This window comes from Rana temporaria, chromosome 2 (assembly GCF_905171775.1).
Source record: "Rana temporaria chromosome 2, aRanTem1.1, whole genome shotgun sequence".
In the NCBI taxonomy this organism is placed as follows: Eukaryota; Metazoa; Chordata; class Amphibia; order Anura; family Ranidae; genus Rana; species Rana temporaria.
The window spans coordinates 369747379-369764092 of record NC_053490.1 but is presented as its reverse complement, the minus strand read 5'-3'; the positions used below and the strand labels follow the sequence as shown (position 1 = coordinate 369764092).

Below are 16714 nucleotides of genomic sequence, written 5' to 3'. Positions count from 1 at the left end.
GGGCGCTTTTAACCCCCCCGCTATCGGGCGAGAAAGGGTTAAAACCGCCCGCAATGCTCTGCAGCAGTGCATTGTGGGCGGTATAGCCATGCTGTCCCATTGATTTCAATGGGCAGCAGCGGTGGAGGGGCAGTAAACACACCACTCCTAAAATGCGGCTACGGGGACTCTTTTTTTTTTTCCTGTCCTGCTAGTGCAACGCTCCAGTGTGAAAGCCCTCGGGAGACAATTGAGCAGCTGAGGGCAGATTGCAGGCGCTATTAACGCGCTCAGTGTGAAAGGGGTTAAAAGAAAAAAAAATCTTGATGCTTTCTTACCTTACTTATGGCTGTTATTCAGCTGAGTATACAACATTTTATGAGGCCTCATGCCTGTATAGTGGAAATACTAGATGATGTCTCATACCATTTGCGGCACACAAATCTGTCAGTTCAATGGTAACAAAATATGCTCATCATTCTTCATAACGCAAAAGCAATTTATATTGTGAATTTGCCTGTCCTCTTAGGAATATTGACATGATGAATTTATCTAGCATTAGGTGAACAGAGCAATGCTTCAGCTCATGACCTATATATGGAGAAAATCCCTTTTTGAAGTAGTAGTAAGCAGTGGCAGGAGCTTATCTGCTGACCAATGTAAGATTGGGGGAATTAAACTCAAGTAGCGGGTACATTCACAATGCGCTGCGCCAGTCCAAATTGTAGTTTTAGGGCGTGGCAGCTCACGTTTATTTAAAATGACAGAAAAGTTCACTTATACAGCAGTTGCCCACGCAGGGGTTTCTTCCACAAAACAACCGTTAATGAAAATACCAAGCCACCTGGCTTGCGTGTTGGCAGCACTGCTGCTCCTCTTACCAGACTGTGTCGTTCAGTCCTTTCGCACACTTGGCTCTCTAACCTTCAGTTACAGCGCCCTGTTACATAGCCCACCTCTGGCCTAGGAATTGGGGGTTCTCCTGACACCCCTGTAAGGAGCCAACCTGACTCCTTGGACCAAGAGCCGCTGCCTTGTGGCTGGGTCCTCTGACCCCAGGTGAGACCTTCCAGACACCAAACTGGAGGCTCCAAAACGAGAGCCCTGAACAATTCTCAGACCTGACTATATAATGACCCTGCACACCTGTGCAGTGAGACACGTTGCAGGCACCTAGCAAAACCTGGATCCAGGATTAAATGTTCTGGTTCAGAACTACAGAATCTGGAAAGATGCTAGTTCTGAACCTAGGATTAACCCTTAATGAGACTCCTGAGTCAGCTTTTTCTATAAACCTCTAGTGACAGAGCCTCTCTCTGTCACACAAACTACAGGCAGTCCCCAAATTGCATACATCCGACCGGCATAGGACTTGTACTTCCAAACAGAGGGATGCAACAGGAAGCGTGAGGAATGCTACCCCTGGGAAGGGAAATTCACTCCTGTATAGATTTTCATAGGAAAAAGGCGTCTCCACTGAAGCTTTATCACCAATCCTTGTTTCCACGACAACCTAACATTTTCAACATCCAATTGTCACAGCGACAGAAAGTGAGGTGAAATCTTCTGAACATGGGCACAGACCGCAAAACAAATGTTACAGGAGTGTTAACCCTTCCCTATGCTATCCAAAAAAACGTAAAATATATTTCTGGGCTGGTGTTAAACTTAAACTGTACCTGTTCAAACTTGCATACAAATTCAACTCAACTATTTCCTGCCTGGCTGTCATTTTGCTATTGGTGGCTTTTTTTTCTGTACTGACTGACGTCATATGACATCCTTCAGAACAAGGCAAGCAGCGTGGCGATTGGTGGTGCGGTGTGTTGCTCGGACACACTGCATCTCCGATTACAGTAGAGCCTATGATGTACGCTTTTTGCCATGTGATTAGCTGTGTCCAATCACAGTGTAAATGGGAAGGTCTGGTTATTGGCATTCATCTATTCACACTGACAGCGTGTGAGTAGAGGAGAGCCGATAATCGGCTTTCCTGACGGGGGATCTGCACTGATTATCGGTGCTGCTCCACCAGTGATTCCGATCAGTGCTGCAGTCTCATCAGTGAAGGAGAAAAATGACTTCTTTACAAAATTGTATAACAGTCTTTTTTTTCAGTTATTTAGCAAAAAAATAAACTCAGTGGTGATTAAATACCACCAAAAGAAAGCTCTATTTGTCTAAAAAAAAAAAAGTAAAAAAATTTGGGTACAGCATTGCATGACCACGCAATTTGTCATTCAAATTATGACAGCGCTGACAGATGAAAATTGGCCTGGGCAGGAAGGGGGTGAAAGTGCCCTGTATTGAAATGATTAAGAACAAACCTACATAACTTTTTTATGACCTGGGGACATCTTGTCCTTGCAACCCATTCTAATGACATCAAATATCTCTAAGAAAATCTGCTTCATCGGCTGATAAGAAAGTAAACACAGCTGCTGTGTAGGGAACAAATATCCCCACAGTCCCTGGAGTTCTGTACATGTATTTCTATCATAAGGCCCTCCATTGTAAACATATTTTTCATTTTGGTTACTGCTTGGGTAGGGTATCATCCCACGCCAAGTTTGCCTTAGATGGGCTGAGAACAATTCTCTATTTCAGGGGTCTCCAAACTGCGGCCCGAGGGCCACATGTGGCCCTCTGTTAGCCTTTATGCGGCCCTTGGGGCACAATTCCTTCTACTGATATGAGGCACTATTTCTCCCACTGACACCAACAATGGGGCACTATATATTTTACTGATACCAATGATGGAATACTATTCCTCCTACTAATAGAAGGAATACCCCTCCTATTGACCACCAACCCTGAGGCCATATTTATTCTCACTGATGCTGGGCCCGTGAAATTTTCTGCCCCTGCTGGCCACAATCCGACCCTCCTAAAGTCTGAAGGACAATAAAGTGGCCCTTTGTTTGAAAAGTTTGGAGACCCCTGCTCTATTTGAACAAAATGTAAAAAATTCAACTGAATTTATGGAAAATGCTACAAAATGTATGATTGTGCCCCTCCAAACAAAAATTGCCCACGATGTTCTTTTTAAGACACTATTACAATAAATCTTAACTCAATGATTGAATGTCACAACACATAAAATAGGTGTTTCTAGTCCTACAATGTATCACAAGGGCTTGGTACGCCATCCATATGCCACAAATGTATATTGTATACATCTGGTTAATATTTAGTTCCAACAGCTTCTGCATTGTGAATAACATTCAGTACATAAAATGACCAAACCGCTCAGTCAGTGTGATTACCGTAACGGTACGTACATGTCTAAATGTCTGCAGTTGTGGGAAGTGTCCATCCATAGAAGTATTTGGGAACCCACCAGGTAGGTAAATAGTAGGTAACTCATCTTTAGTGAGTCCAATAAACCATTGGAACTTGTAAAAGTGTACAAAATAGGGCACTGGCGTGGTAGACTTGCAACAGCCCTAGTTGTAATTGACCAACTTGGCACAACAAGGTGTATACTGATACTTTTACCATCACATTCCATATCCAGCTCACAGAGGCTGCTTTTGATGATGGACAGGATCCTCAATAAAAACTACAGAAGTATGAGGCTAAAATAATCTTTGAAGTATGTAGTGCCTGAATTCACACCATGAAGCTTAGATGAAAGTGTTAACACTTATAAATAGAATTTAAAAAAAAGTTAAAAAAAGCCCCAAATTTCTAACTATGCAACTATGGATTTCACATACGATTGCAAACTTTCATGCAGGTCTTTCACACATGTGTAAATGATTATTACAAAATCCATATTGGGTATCGCTGCACATGCTGCTGAGAGAGGAATTCTTCTTGGGCCATTATTTACAGGTAACGCTAAAGTATTAAGCTTTGTAAAGGCTTTGAAAGTGCCACTTGTGGAACATTTGGGGTATTGCATTCTCTGTTACATGGGTGTTTGATGAGCTCATGCAGTTCTATGGCTTGCCATGACATCTATTTACTTGAACCAATGTTACAACACGTTTGCGTTGTATTGCTTTTGTGTGCACTAAGGGCCAGTTCACACCAGAGTGAGGTGCAGGAAACCACATTGAGACTGGGACAGTTCACTTCTGAAAAACGCACGGTGTCATGCGGTGTCCCCCAAGGATCCCCTCTGTCGCCGGTGCTGTTTAACATCTATCTTCGACCTCTTTTTGAAATCATCAGCAGCCAAAAGCTGCTCTACCACTCTTATGCAGATGATACACAATTATACTTTCGTATCTGCAATAAAATGGATCATCACCTCGGTCTATAGAAATTTCTCTCTTTTGATAGAGAACTGGATGTCAATGAGTTATCTTAAACTCAACGGATCGAAAACAGAACTTCTTCTTCTGTTTCACGCCAATCGAAAGAATCAATCGGAAACACCCTGGATACCCCCTCCCATTCTGGGAAAAATTATCACCCCTAGCACCAAAGTCAAAAGTCTCAGAGTCATCTTTGACACCTACATGGCAATGGATGCACAAATAGGGTCAGTAGTCAGCGGTTCCCATCACCTGCTGCGCCTACTACGTAGACTTATCCCATTTATTCCCAAAGAAGACATAGCAGTCGTGGTGGGAACAATTGTTAACTCAAGACTTGACTATGCAAATGCCCTTTACCTCGGACTCCCAAAGTACCAAATCACTCGCCTGCAGATCGTGTAGAATACGGCCGCGCGGCTTGTGACGGGAAAAAAAACCTTGGGAATCTATCTCCCCCTCACTAAGAAGCCTTCACTGGCTTCCAGTGAAAGATAGAATCACCTTCAAAGCACTCTGTGCCTGACGCATAAATGTATCTTGGGTAAGGCACCCAACTATCTATGCGAAAAACGAAACGCATACAACCCCAGTCGCACTCTGTGATCCTCCGACCAAAATCTACTCCAAATCCCTAAAATCAGATACAAGTCCAAAGGAGAAAGAAGATTTGCTGTCCAAGGCCCTCGGCTTTGGAACACTTTACCAACCTCCATTCGGTTGGAGGAGAACCACTTGGCCTTTAGGAGAAAGATCAAAACCCATCTCTTTTAGGGTCCAAAGGAGAACTGGTCAAACAAGCGCCCAGAGGCGATTTAGTTTGCATGTGTAGCGCTATATACGTTTTTCACTCACTCACTCACTCACTCACTCACTCACCTGCACCAAATCACTTGGTTTAGTAGTACCATGCAATCTGGTTGCTGTGCATTTTTAAAGTAGTGCCTGTACTACTTTTGGTGTGGTTTGGCACCGTTTCATTCCATTGAAAGGAATGCGATTTCAGGATGTAAACTGGCCCCAAAGAGAATTTTTTTTTTCTTCTGAAAATATAGATTTGGTAAACTGTTGCATAATTTGGTTTTTAAGCCAAAGATGCACATTTTAGTGCAAGTTGGCAACATTGTTGTTCTGGCAGTAAAATGGCTAAAAACCTCATGGGCATTCTACACTACTGCACTAAAACTAGAAACAAATGGTTGGCTTGGGGTTCTGCTGCCACAGTAACACAGAGCTGTATTTAGATATGGAGCCTAAACACAACCGCTATAACTTGGAAGTGGTATTTATGCAAATTGAGCTGACTTTTTCATGAAGACCCAATGATTTTAAAGCAAGACTTTGGCCAAGTGATTTCTAACATATAGAGGGCTGGCAAGGCATTACAGTACATTTTATTACCCACCAAATGCAGCACCGATTTTTCTAATTCAGAAAGCATTTACAGTATCTCACAAAATGAGTACACCCTCCACATTTTTGTAAATATTTTATTTTCTCTTTTCATGTGACAACACTGAAGAAATGAAACTTTGCTACAATGTAAAGTAGTGAGTAGCTTGTATAACTGTGTAAATTTGCTGCTATCTCAAATCAACTCAACACACAGCCATTAATGTCTAAACCGCTGCCAACAAGAGTAAGTACACCCCTAGTGTGTGCAAATGTCCAAATTGGGCCCAAAGTGTCAATATTTTGTGTGGCCACCCTTATTATCCAGCACTGCCTTAACCGTTCTTGGGCATGGAATGCACGAGAGTTCACAGGTTGCCACTGGAGTCCTCTTCCACTCCTCCATGATGACATCACAAAGCTGGTGTTGCGCTCCTCCACCTTCCGTTTTTGAGGATGCCCCACAGATGCTCAATAGGTTTTAGGTCTGGAGACATGCTTGGCCAGTTCATCACCTTTACCCTCAGCTCTTTTAGCAAGGCAGTAGTCGTCTTGGAGGTGTGTTTGGGATCGTTATGTTGGAATACTGCCTTGAGGCCCAGTCTCTGAAGGGATCATGCTCTGCTTCAGTATGTCACAGTACATGTTGGCATTCATGGTTCCCTCAATGAACTGTAGCTCCTCGAGGGCCGGTAGCACTCATGCAGCCCCAGACCATGACACTCCCACCATGCTTGTCTGTAGGCAAAACACATTTGTCCTTGCATCCCTCACCTGGTTGCCACCACACAAGCTTGACACCATCTGAACCAAATAAGTTTATCTTGGTCTCTTTAGACCACAGGACATGGTTTCAGTAATCCATGTCCTTAGTCGGCTTGTCTTCAGAAAACTGTTTGCAGGCTTTCTTGTGCATCATCTTTTAGAAGAGGCTTCCTTCTGGGATGACAGCCATGCAGACTAATTTATGCAGTGTGTGGTGTATGGTCTGAGCAATGACGGGCTGACCCCCCACCCCTTCAACCTCTGCAGCAATGCTGGCAGCACTCATACGTATTTTTTCCAAAGACAGCCTCTGCATATGACGCAGAGCATGTGCACTTCAACTTCTTTGGTTGACCATGGCGAGGCCTGTTCTGAGTGGAACCTGTCCTGTTAAACCACTGTATGGTCTTGTCCACCGTGCTGCACCTCAGTTTTCAGGGTCTTGACAATCTTCTTATAACCTAGGCCATCTTTATGTAGAGCAACAATTCTTTGTTTCAGATCCTCAGAGTTCTTTGCCATGAGGTGCCATGTTGAACTTCCAGTGACCAGTATGAGAGAGAGAGAGAGAGAGATGACACAAAATTTAACACACCTGCTCCCCATTCACACCTGAGACCTTGTAACGAGTCCCAATTTGGACATTTTCACTTAGGGGGTGTAAGTGAGTTATTTTAAGGGGGCAGCAAATTTACACTGTTATACAAGCTGTGCACTCACTACTTTACATTCTAGCAAAGTCGAATTTCTTCAATTTTGTCACATGAAAAGATATAATAAAATATTTGCAAAAATTTGAGGGGTGTACTCACTTTTGTGAGATACTGTAGCTCTGTAAATATAGCCTAATTCCACACGTTCTGGATGTTGCACTAAATGCCCGTATACTTCAGACCATAGTGAGCATGATTTCCTTCCCCTGTTCGTGCCAAATAACCCTACTGTATCTATTAAGCTGGGGCCAACAGCTGTTTAGGAAATACGAACAGTATAATTAGAAAGCTGACAGACTTGTGATACTGTTAAAAAAAAAAAAAACAATCCTTAAGAAAAATTTTCCAGGATGCATGGGGTTCTGGGAATTCAGTTTTGCTTCTATTGGGATGATGATATGCACTATTGTTGTAGAAGAAAGTGTTTGGATGAACAGGAATTTTTTAAATTTTTGTCCTCTTGGGTTTACAAACCAATGCCATGACTTCAAAATGCAGACAGGCACAGAGAGGTTCATGACTTTAGGTCCGCATGTCCCTCATGCTGTCTACTGTCCTGAGTCAGTGCCTTTTAACACCAAACCTGCCTTGGCCTCAAAGGGGAGTCAGCGGGCTGGTCTGATTTTGGTTGAAGAGTGGGCTGCTCTTCTAACCTTTATTTGGTAGTATAGCGAGGCAGACCTGAAGTCAACTGTAACTTAGAATGTTTGATAAGTTTAATGACCATATTTTACTGTGTTACCTTTACAGTTTGAGACCAGTATCTGCAAATAACTAATTAAAAGTGTTATTTTTTTTGTTTGTTTCCTGCCTCCTTGCATAAAATCAGAATTGATGTGACTGAAGTTCAGATCTTCATAATAGTCATGCATTTATTGGCTGTGATCGGTGGACCAGATTTGTGGCAATCAATGGTAATTTGAATGATTTAATTGCATGCAAATTTAGCTTTTATTGCTGTTTTAATCATTGCATTTAAATAATTAACTAAAAAATGTCTAATACAATTCCTATTTGCTAACATGAATAGTTCAATATTTTCATTTGATCATGCATGTGTGGATATGGTGTATGTTTTTCATGCAGTCTACGTTGCCACATCCTAGAAAAGGATTTTCAAGGCAAAGCTGTGTGTTTAATTTGCTATATGATTGCTTTCAACTGATGCAATTGTGAAAGCGGTGTTCCTGGTGAACATACTTCCATGTTTCATTGAATGTAAAAATAGATGTTTACCACTGTGTGAAGAACAAGTTACTTTCTACACCCAACTTTACATGCTGCCACCACCCCCACCAATCATAAGTGGTCTTAGTTGGCATACTGAATTTTTTATTTGTCACACCTGTGTTTGCCAAAGTTTGGCACGTTTGCACTAGTTGTACATTTTGGTACACTGCTGAGCTCAGAATTAGAAATGGGACAAATGTTTGGGACAGAGGGCACCATTCACAGAATCAGTTTGCATGCGGTATTTAGGTGTTTTACCAAATGCTGCATGCGATCCTGAAAAATGTCAATTCACTGCTGCCTTAATGCGCTATTTACCACAAAACACTTGGTAAATTCTGCATAAAACAAGAGTGAAAGTAAAAAAATTGCATGCTGCAAACTATTGGTCCTGGCATGCGATATACAACCTGGTTGTTAATGAGCAAGCGACCAACGCTTCCTTAACCAGTGAGTCATCAGCTGTCAGCGGGGTTCCCTGCTGAAAATTAAGAAAAAAAATCGGGGAGAAAAATGGGAAATCCAGACCATGTACCCCATACTCACCGCCCCCCCAGGTGAATATCTGGGGGGCCCTTTTGTTAAAAGGGGGTTCCAAATTCCAAAAAGGCCCCCCCACACACAGACCCCCATAAACACCAGCCAGGGTTGTGGGGGTCTAGGGGCTTATCGGAATCTGGGACCCCTTTTAACAAGGGGGCCTCAGATCTTGTCCCCCTATGTGAATGAGTAGAGAGAGGTACATAGTAGACCGCCCTACTCATTTTATCAATAGAAACAAAAATGTGTAGTGTAGAAAGAGACGGCTTTTGAAGTCAAGAAAAAAAAGAAAACGGTGTAGATCCATTTTCAACAATGAAGCTCGCCGACCCTGAAAAAGAAGAAAAGGGTCTGCTTGTGCTAAAGGCTCTCACTCGCTGCCAGCTCCGTCGTCTGACAGTTCTTAAAGGGTCACTAAAGGATTTTTTTTGCTGAAATGACTGTTTACAGGGTATAGAGACATAAAAGTTAACTGATTCCTTTTAAAAAGATTACAAATGGATAAAAAATCAATCGTATAATGTGCCTGTAGGTTAGTTTCACTTTTAAACTGTTTTCATGTTCCTGTGAACTAGAGAGACCCACGGAACAAAAACAAACAAATGCAGGGCAGTGTTTTGTTTTTAAAATGAATCTGATTGGTTCTGTTAAGTTTTAGACACACAGTAATGACAGCTTAGACCTACAGTGAAAAGCTCCCAGTATGATGGTTGTAAGGAAAAAGACAACCAGGAAGTGTGGAGATCAGAGCAGAATTACAGCCACTTCAAAGCAAAAACGAACAATAAGGACATGAAACCAGTACTGCAGTAAGGTAAAGGAAGCTATTTAGCTAAAAAAAAAAATTCCTTTAGTGATCCTTTGAATAACTAAGATCATCTGTTAACCCCGCCCTCGTTGGGATGCAATCAACACAGCATGCCCCTGGCTGATGTCACAAGGGGGTGGGGTCACCTGGTGTCAGTGTCCACAGTGTGGAGATTTACCACCATCCTCTTCTAGGGGTGTGTGTTTTTTGTGCGTTTTTTTTTTTTCCTTAGAAAAACTGTTCGTAAAATCAGTTGTGTTTTAGCCTTGGCATGAGAACAACATTTATTTATCAGCGTCCATCTGCAGCCTTGCACAGCGTCCATCTGCAGCCTTGCACAGCGTCCATCTGCACCTTGCCCAAAATTGTAGCATGATGTCTTTTTAAATTTAGCGCCGCCGAGACACACAGAGCCAGATGTCCTCTTGGCCCATCTCTTATGATGGACACAACAACGGTCCAATGGCGGGACGTAAAGGCTAGGAGGGGGGACTGGGCGTGACTGAGTGGAGCCGAGCCTAGCCGAGTACACAGTACACTCGGCTCAGCTCGGTCTATGTTGGCGACGCTCCTCTTGCCCTCAGAGATGGCGGGGATCGGCGTATAACACGCACCAATGATTTCCCCCTGATTTTAAGGGGGAAAAAAGTGCGTGTTATACGCCGATAAATACGGTAACTAACTGCTGGTATGAAAAAATTAAAAACCTGTCTGAGTGCCTATTTTACTTCATGCAACGGTCACATGATCCTTTTTCTTTTGTTTACTTTTGTGGGTCCTTATTTTATCTGTCCACATCACTGCCTGCGTGATGTGCATGCCTATTGGTGGAGGCAACACTTTCAGTGTCTGGGTGTTCTCTCATAGGCAGGATAATTTACAGGGGCAGAAAGGGGACCAGTGCCCAAGTATAAAACAAGCAGGAAAAAATGCCTGGTCCCCAGGGAAGAATAGATTGCTCATTATACTGTGGGATGGCTTAGGAATAAGGTAAGGTGCACTATATAAAACATGTTTTATTTGATTTCCATGGAGTTGAGCTTTAAATGTGGAGATTGCATTGGTTTTCTTTTTTCCTTTTTTATTTTTACCTGGTGATCCAGCCAGTAACACACTTCCTTTCTTAGGATGACTTCTCTATCCATTGGGAGCAACAGAGTCCGCCTTGGAAGGCAGCACTTTCTGCAGAGGGTAGTATTACATGGACTAGTAGATTTAGATGGATTTTACATCTATCTATCTACTCCAACCAATAATTAATTTTCTGTGCACTAATCATTTAACTGTATTCTAAACTGTGAGGTATTTCATATTGAAGGCATATTAGCAATGTGAAGTTAAATCCGTAAATCGCACATCATAATGTTGCCTGTTCTAGTGTAAACTACAGATTGATCATAGTTTGTTGTTTTTAGACTATTCACATTCAAAGAAGTCCAATTCTAGCATGGTACTACAACCCCAATTCTAAAAATGTTGGGACGCTGTGTAAAATCTACATAAAAAAAAAAAGTAATGATTTGCAAATCTCATAAACCCATATTTTATTTACAATAGAAAACGTATCAAATGTTTACACTAAGAAAATGTACCATCCTAAGAAAAAAAATAAGGTCATTTTGAAATGGCAGCAACACATCTCAAAGTTGGAACAGGACAACAAACAGTTGGCAATGTAAGTGGTACTTACAAGGAAGAGCTGAAAGAACATTCTGCCACAAATTAGGTTAATTGGCAACAAGTCAGTAACGCGTTTGGTATAAAAAGAGAATCTTAAGCCTGGTACACACAATCGAATATTCCACGGACAAAGCGTAGGACTTTTGTTCGAAGGTCGTTGGCCATGAACTTGTCTTGCATACAAACGGCAAATAGTTGTCGGCCAACAAACAGGAAACAACGTGGTTTTTCAGCTCTTTAGCGCCACCCTTTGGGCAACTTCTGCTAATGTGTTATGGTTAGCATTGCTTCTAAGCATGCATGTTTGTGTACACACGATCGGATAATCCGACAACACAAATTTGTTCTCGGAAAATTTTAAAGCATGCTATCCAAAACTTGTTAAAGGAAAATCCGACAACAATTGTCCAATGGAGCATACAAACGGATGGATTTTTCGACAACAGCCTGCCATCACAATTCCCATCTGAAAATCCAATCGTGTGTAAGGGCCTTTAGTCCGTGTCTCAGAAGAAAAGATAAGCAAAGGTTCACCAATCTGTGAAAAGCTGCATCTAAAAATTGTCAAACAATTTCAGAATTTTCCCCAACATAAAATTGCAAATTGACTTTAACCACTTCAATACTGGCCACTTTTACCCCTTCCTGCCCAGGTCCGTTTTCAGCGCGGTCGCACATGGTATGACAATGGCGCGGTCATGCAACACTGTACCCAAACTAAAAAAAAAATCATTTAGTTCACACAACTAGAGCGTTCTTTTGGTGGCACACATATATAACTTTTTTTTTTTTTTTTTTTTTTTTTTTTTTTTTTTTAAACACACTTTGACAAGCAATATAATGTTAACATAGTAACATTGTACTACTCTGAGTAAGTGATCAGTATTATTATTTTTTTTACACATTGTTTGCTTATAGCAATGAACTTCATTACTATCAGCAAAAATGTTGCTGAATGAAATTGATTCATTCAGTTTGTTTTGTGGTGATTGGCCACAGCTGATCACATGGCACAGATGGGCTGTGATTGGCCCAGTCTGTACCATGTGATCATTGTGACCAATCACAGCTAGCAACACAATTGTACACAATGGATGGCTTGTAAGGAAGCCATCCATTGTTTACAACTGTTATGTGACCTGTTGTGATTGGTAACAGCCGGTGACAGATCGCTCCACAACATGCCCCGATCCGGTAAGATCATTTAGGCGGGGCGGCAAGTGATTGACTATATCATCTACAGTACATAACATCAAAAGATTTAGAGAATCTGGAGAGATCTCTGTGCGCGAGGGACAAGGCCGAAATGCAACATTGGATGCCCGTGAGCTTTGGGCCTTCAGAAGGCACTGCATTAAAAACAGGCACGATTCTGTGATGAACATCAATGCTTGGGCTCAGAAATACCTCCAAAAATCACTGTCTGTGAACACAATTCGCCCTGCCATCCAAGAATGTAAGTTAAAGTTCTTATCGTTCAAAGAAGAAGCCATATCTGAACATGATCTAGAAACACTGACCCTTTTTTTTGGTCTAAAGCTCATTTAAAAAGTGTAAAACTGTTCTGTGAACAGACAAATCAAAATTTGACATTCTTTTTGGCAAACATGGGCACCGTATTCCCTGAACTAAAGAGGAGAGGGGCCTTCCGGCTTATAAGCGCTCAGTTTAAAAACCTGCAACTCTGATGGTATTGGGGTGTATTCATTTGTATGGAATGGGCAGCTTGCACATCTGTAATGGCACCATCAATGCTGAAAGATATATCTAGGTTTTAGAGCGGCATTTGCTCCCATCCAGAAATCTTTTTTCAGGAAAGGTCAGGCATATTGAATCAAGAAATGCTAAACCACATACTTTATCTATGACCATAGCATGGCTTCATAGTAGAAGAGTCCCAGGTGCTTAACTGGTCTTCTTGCAGTCCAGACCTTTCACCAATTGAAAATATTTGGCACAAACTTTCCTCTCTCAAAAACTCCAGCAACTGGTCTCCTCAGTTCCCAGACATTTACAGAGTGCAGTTAATAGAGAGGATGCTACACAATGGTAAACGTGGTCCTGTCAACTTTTTTCTCAGTTTCTTCTTATTATTATTATTATTATTATTATTATTATTATAATAATAATACAGGATTTTTACAACACCACTAGCTTGTGTAGCACTTTACAACGTGAGGTCCGACAGTACAGTTACGATACAATTCAACAGAGGAGGAATCCGTGGGCCTTGCTTGTCTACAAGCAGTTTAAACATTTTTTTTTTCGTTTTCTATTGTGAATAAAATATGGATTTATGAGATTTGCAAATCATTGCATTCTGTTTTTATGTAGATTTTACAGTGTCCCAACTTTTTTGGGGGTTTTATAAAAGTGGCAGATTTGTTTATTTCAGCTTTTCTCCCTATTTCTCCTATTAAAGGTTCCAGTTCTGAACGTCCAAGTAAAAATTGTTCCAGCCTTCTGCACTGTTGCTGGCACCATATTTTCTTCTATCAATTACTTCAGAGTTATCTTTACCGGTGGTGTTGGGAAAAATGGATCAACAATAGCAGTAAGTTTTAATTAAAAATATAATAGCGCAATATATGCTTCAGTCTACAAAGACTTAGATGGGCTTTGCAAAGAATACTGTAAGGAGCTTAAATTGTTCACCTTTACCGAAAACCTGTAAAGGTGACCTAACATTGGTCCCCACCCCATCCCTCCAGGCCCCACTGTACCTACCTCCTAGGAACCTGAGCTGTCAAGGCTTCTGCTAGCCACTCCAACAGTTTGAAATTCCCGCTGCTTTCTCTCCTCTCCATCCAGCTTTGCCAGTACAGACCAGACAGATTCTAATTTGTCTGCACCGTCACCTGGATGGTGCTGAGCAATCAGAATCCGCCTGGTCCATATTGGCATTGCTGGACAGAGGAGAGAAAGCTGCGTTAATTTCAAATACCCAGACTGTTGGATTGGCTTGCGGAACCTTGACAACTTGGGACTGAGGGAGGTAAGTACAGCGGGGGGTGGGGAGAGGGTCCGGGGTTAGGTCACCTTTTACAGATTTTCTGTAAAGGTGAACTTGCACTTTGAAATTTTATAAACTGCTGGTTCTTAAACCGTTACATGCAAGCATAGTTAAATTGGCACAGCTTTGGCAAATGTAACTGTATACACTGGCAGGAAAACGTATGTCCCTTGAAATGAACTGTTTGTTTTTTGCAGTAATTTGCCTACAAATGTGATCTGCTCCTCATTTGTTTTTGTTTTTTTTATATCAAATACTCCTTTTTATAATATTTACATTTTTTCCTTTTTTTATTTTTTTCACAACACATACATACAATTCATTAAACAAAACACTTGTCTTCAGTTATCTTAAGCGTTGGAGCGTTTTTTTTCAGCGCCCAAAAGCTGCTCCAAAGATGCTGCTTGCAGGACTCAGTGTGAAAGGGTCCATTGAGATGCATGGAGAGCGTTTTATGAACGTTTTAATAGCGCTATTTTTACAGCTAAAACGCTGTAAAAAATGCTTCAGTGTGAAAGGGGTCCAATAGTCAGATATTCCATTAACCTAGTTTAAAGTTTTCCTTTTAAAATAACGAACATGTTATACTTTCCTCCTTTGTGCAAGGGTATTGCACAGAGTGCCCCAATCATCCTTTTCTGGGGTTCCCCCCCACCCCATGGCGCTCCTGGCTCCTTCTCTTCTTAAGTGCCCCCTCGGAGAGCCACTTTCCTTGGGGGCACTCATGCAGGCTTGCTCCCGAGTCCTGCTGCTGCGTCCCTTAACACAGACAGCAAGACTCGGCCCCGCCACCCGGCTCCCATGTCAGCTGCTGCTATCAATCTATCCAGTGAGAACCCGAGACAGCGGCTGGAGCGTCTGTGCTCGTCCCCATCGCTGGAACGATTGGGTTCAGGTAATAAAAAAATAAAAAAAGGGGGGGGTCTGGGGGGGGGCTGCAGCAAAGGTTTTTCACCTAATCTATCTCTTATCTCTATCTCCCTTATTGTATTTGGTGTTATATAATTATTAAAACCACCATTTGGCGTATAGCCTACCACCCCTTTTTTATGTGTATTAATCTTACAAACTTCCATCTATTTGTTTTCATGTACTTCATATTCCCCCCCCGCCCCCCCACAATTTTAAAGTGGATGTAAAGCCACTCTCATCCTTTCTAAACTCCTGCCATAGTGCTAATCTATAAGGATATACATGCCTCCTGCATGTATCCTTGCCTGTCAAATGTTTCCCCTCTGTCTGTAATAAGAACTGAAAAACTGCAGATTCTGTGGGTGGATCTGTTGTCTGGAGCTCGGTGGGTGGAGTCGTGATGTCAGTAGACTCCCCGTCGTCCTCTACACTCCCCTTGTCAACATGCATTTTGTCATCTGTATTCCTTACACTAAATTCTGCTATGATCACCAACATCCAGTCAAAATCCAGAAAAGTAACCACATGACTTCAGAAAAGGAGTGGGGGTGGGAATTAAAAAATAATGCCTGTCTCCAAGCTAGTGCATGAGATATGTTAACCTGTCACTCACAGCAAGGGGGCGGAACGGACTAAGGTTTTTTCTGTAAGTCCATTTTTTTTCACTGAACAATAAGAGGATTGCTCAGAGCTGGATTAATGCTGTGTGGCAAGACTGGGCACAGATGATAGGAAATCTTACACTGTACATTGTGACATCAAAAAACATATTTTTTTCAGGTTTACATCCACTTTAAGAGAAAAGAAAATAGGGAGGAGCGTTCCATTCATGTGCTACACCCAAACAACCTAGCTCTAACTGTGACAAGATCATTCCTGGAATGTGTAACCATTTGCCCAGAGTTTTAAACATGTATCTGGGCATCCCCTCTGTTGATAAACTATATGTTCTCTTTGCAAAACTTCACTTACTGATTCTACCCACAAAGAGCAACTTGAAGCCATAGAGATCTATTTCTGCACTATGAACTTTCACGCTATATACAACGATAAAATAATTGCTGTATACACCTGAGGGGTGTAAAACTCTCCATCCAGCCACCCCAATACATATATCTTGGGTTCCAACAGTACATTCGTTCTGAACACCTTATTAATAGTATCCAGGACCAAGGTCCAATACCTAACCATCTTTGTACATCTCCACATCATATGTACCAACCTCCCTTTCACATCGTGGACATAAGAGTATCCCTCTTATGCCACTTCAAAAGTTTCTGAGGCTGTATAATAAAATGTTGGCTAATGCCGCGTACACACGACTGTTTTTCATGTCATGGAAAAAAATTTTTTTCTCAAGCCTGCCTTTCATACACACGATTGTGATAAAAAATGCTCGAGCAAAGCGTGTGACGTA

The 16714-nt window shown here is 41.8% G+C and overlaps 1 protein-coding gene across 1 annotated transcript in view; it reads left to right on the top strand.

Annotated features, from left to right (window-relative positions):
- LOC120927217 (choline/ethanolaminephosphotransferase 1) overlaps positions 1-16714 on the top strand; it is an 85922-nt gene that overhangs the window by 42381 nt on the left and 26827 nt on the right. Inside the window, exons 5-6 of the mRNA XM_040337751.1 lie at positions 7944-8028; positions 13795-13926. Of these exons, the coding sequence (XP_040193685.1) occupies positions 7944-8028; positions 13795-13926 (217 nt within the window). The remainder of the gene's footprint in view (positions 1-7943; positions 8029-13794; positions 13927-16714) is intronic.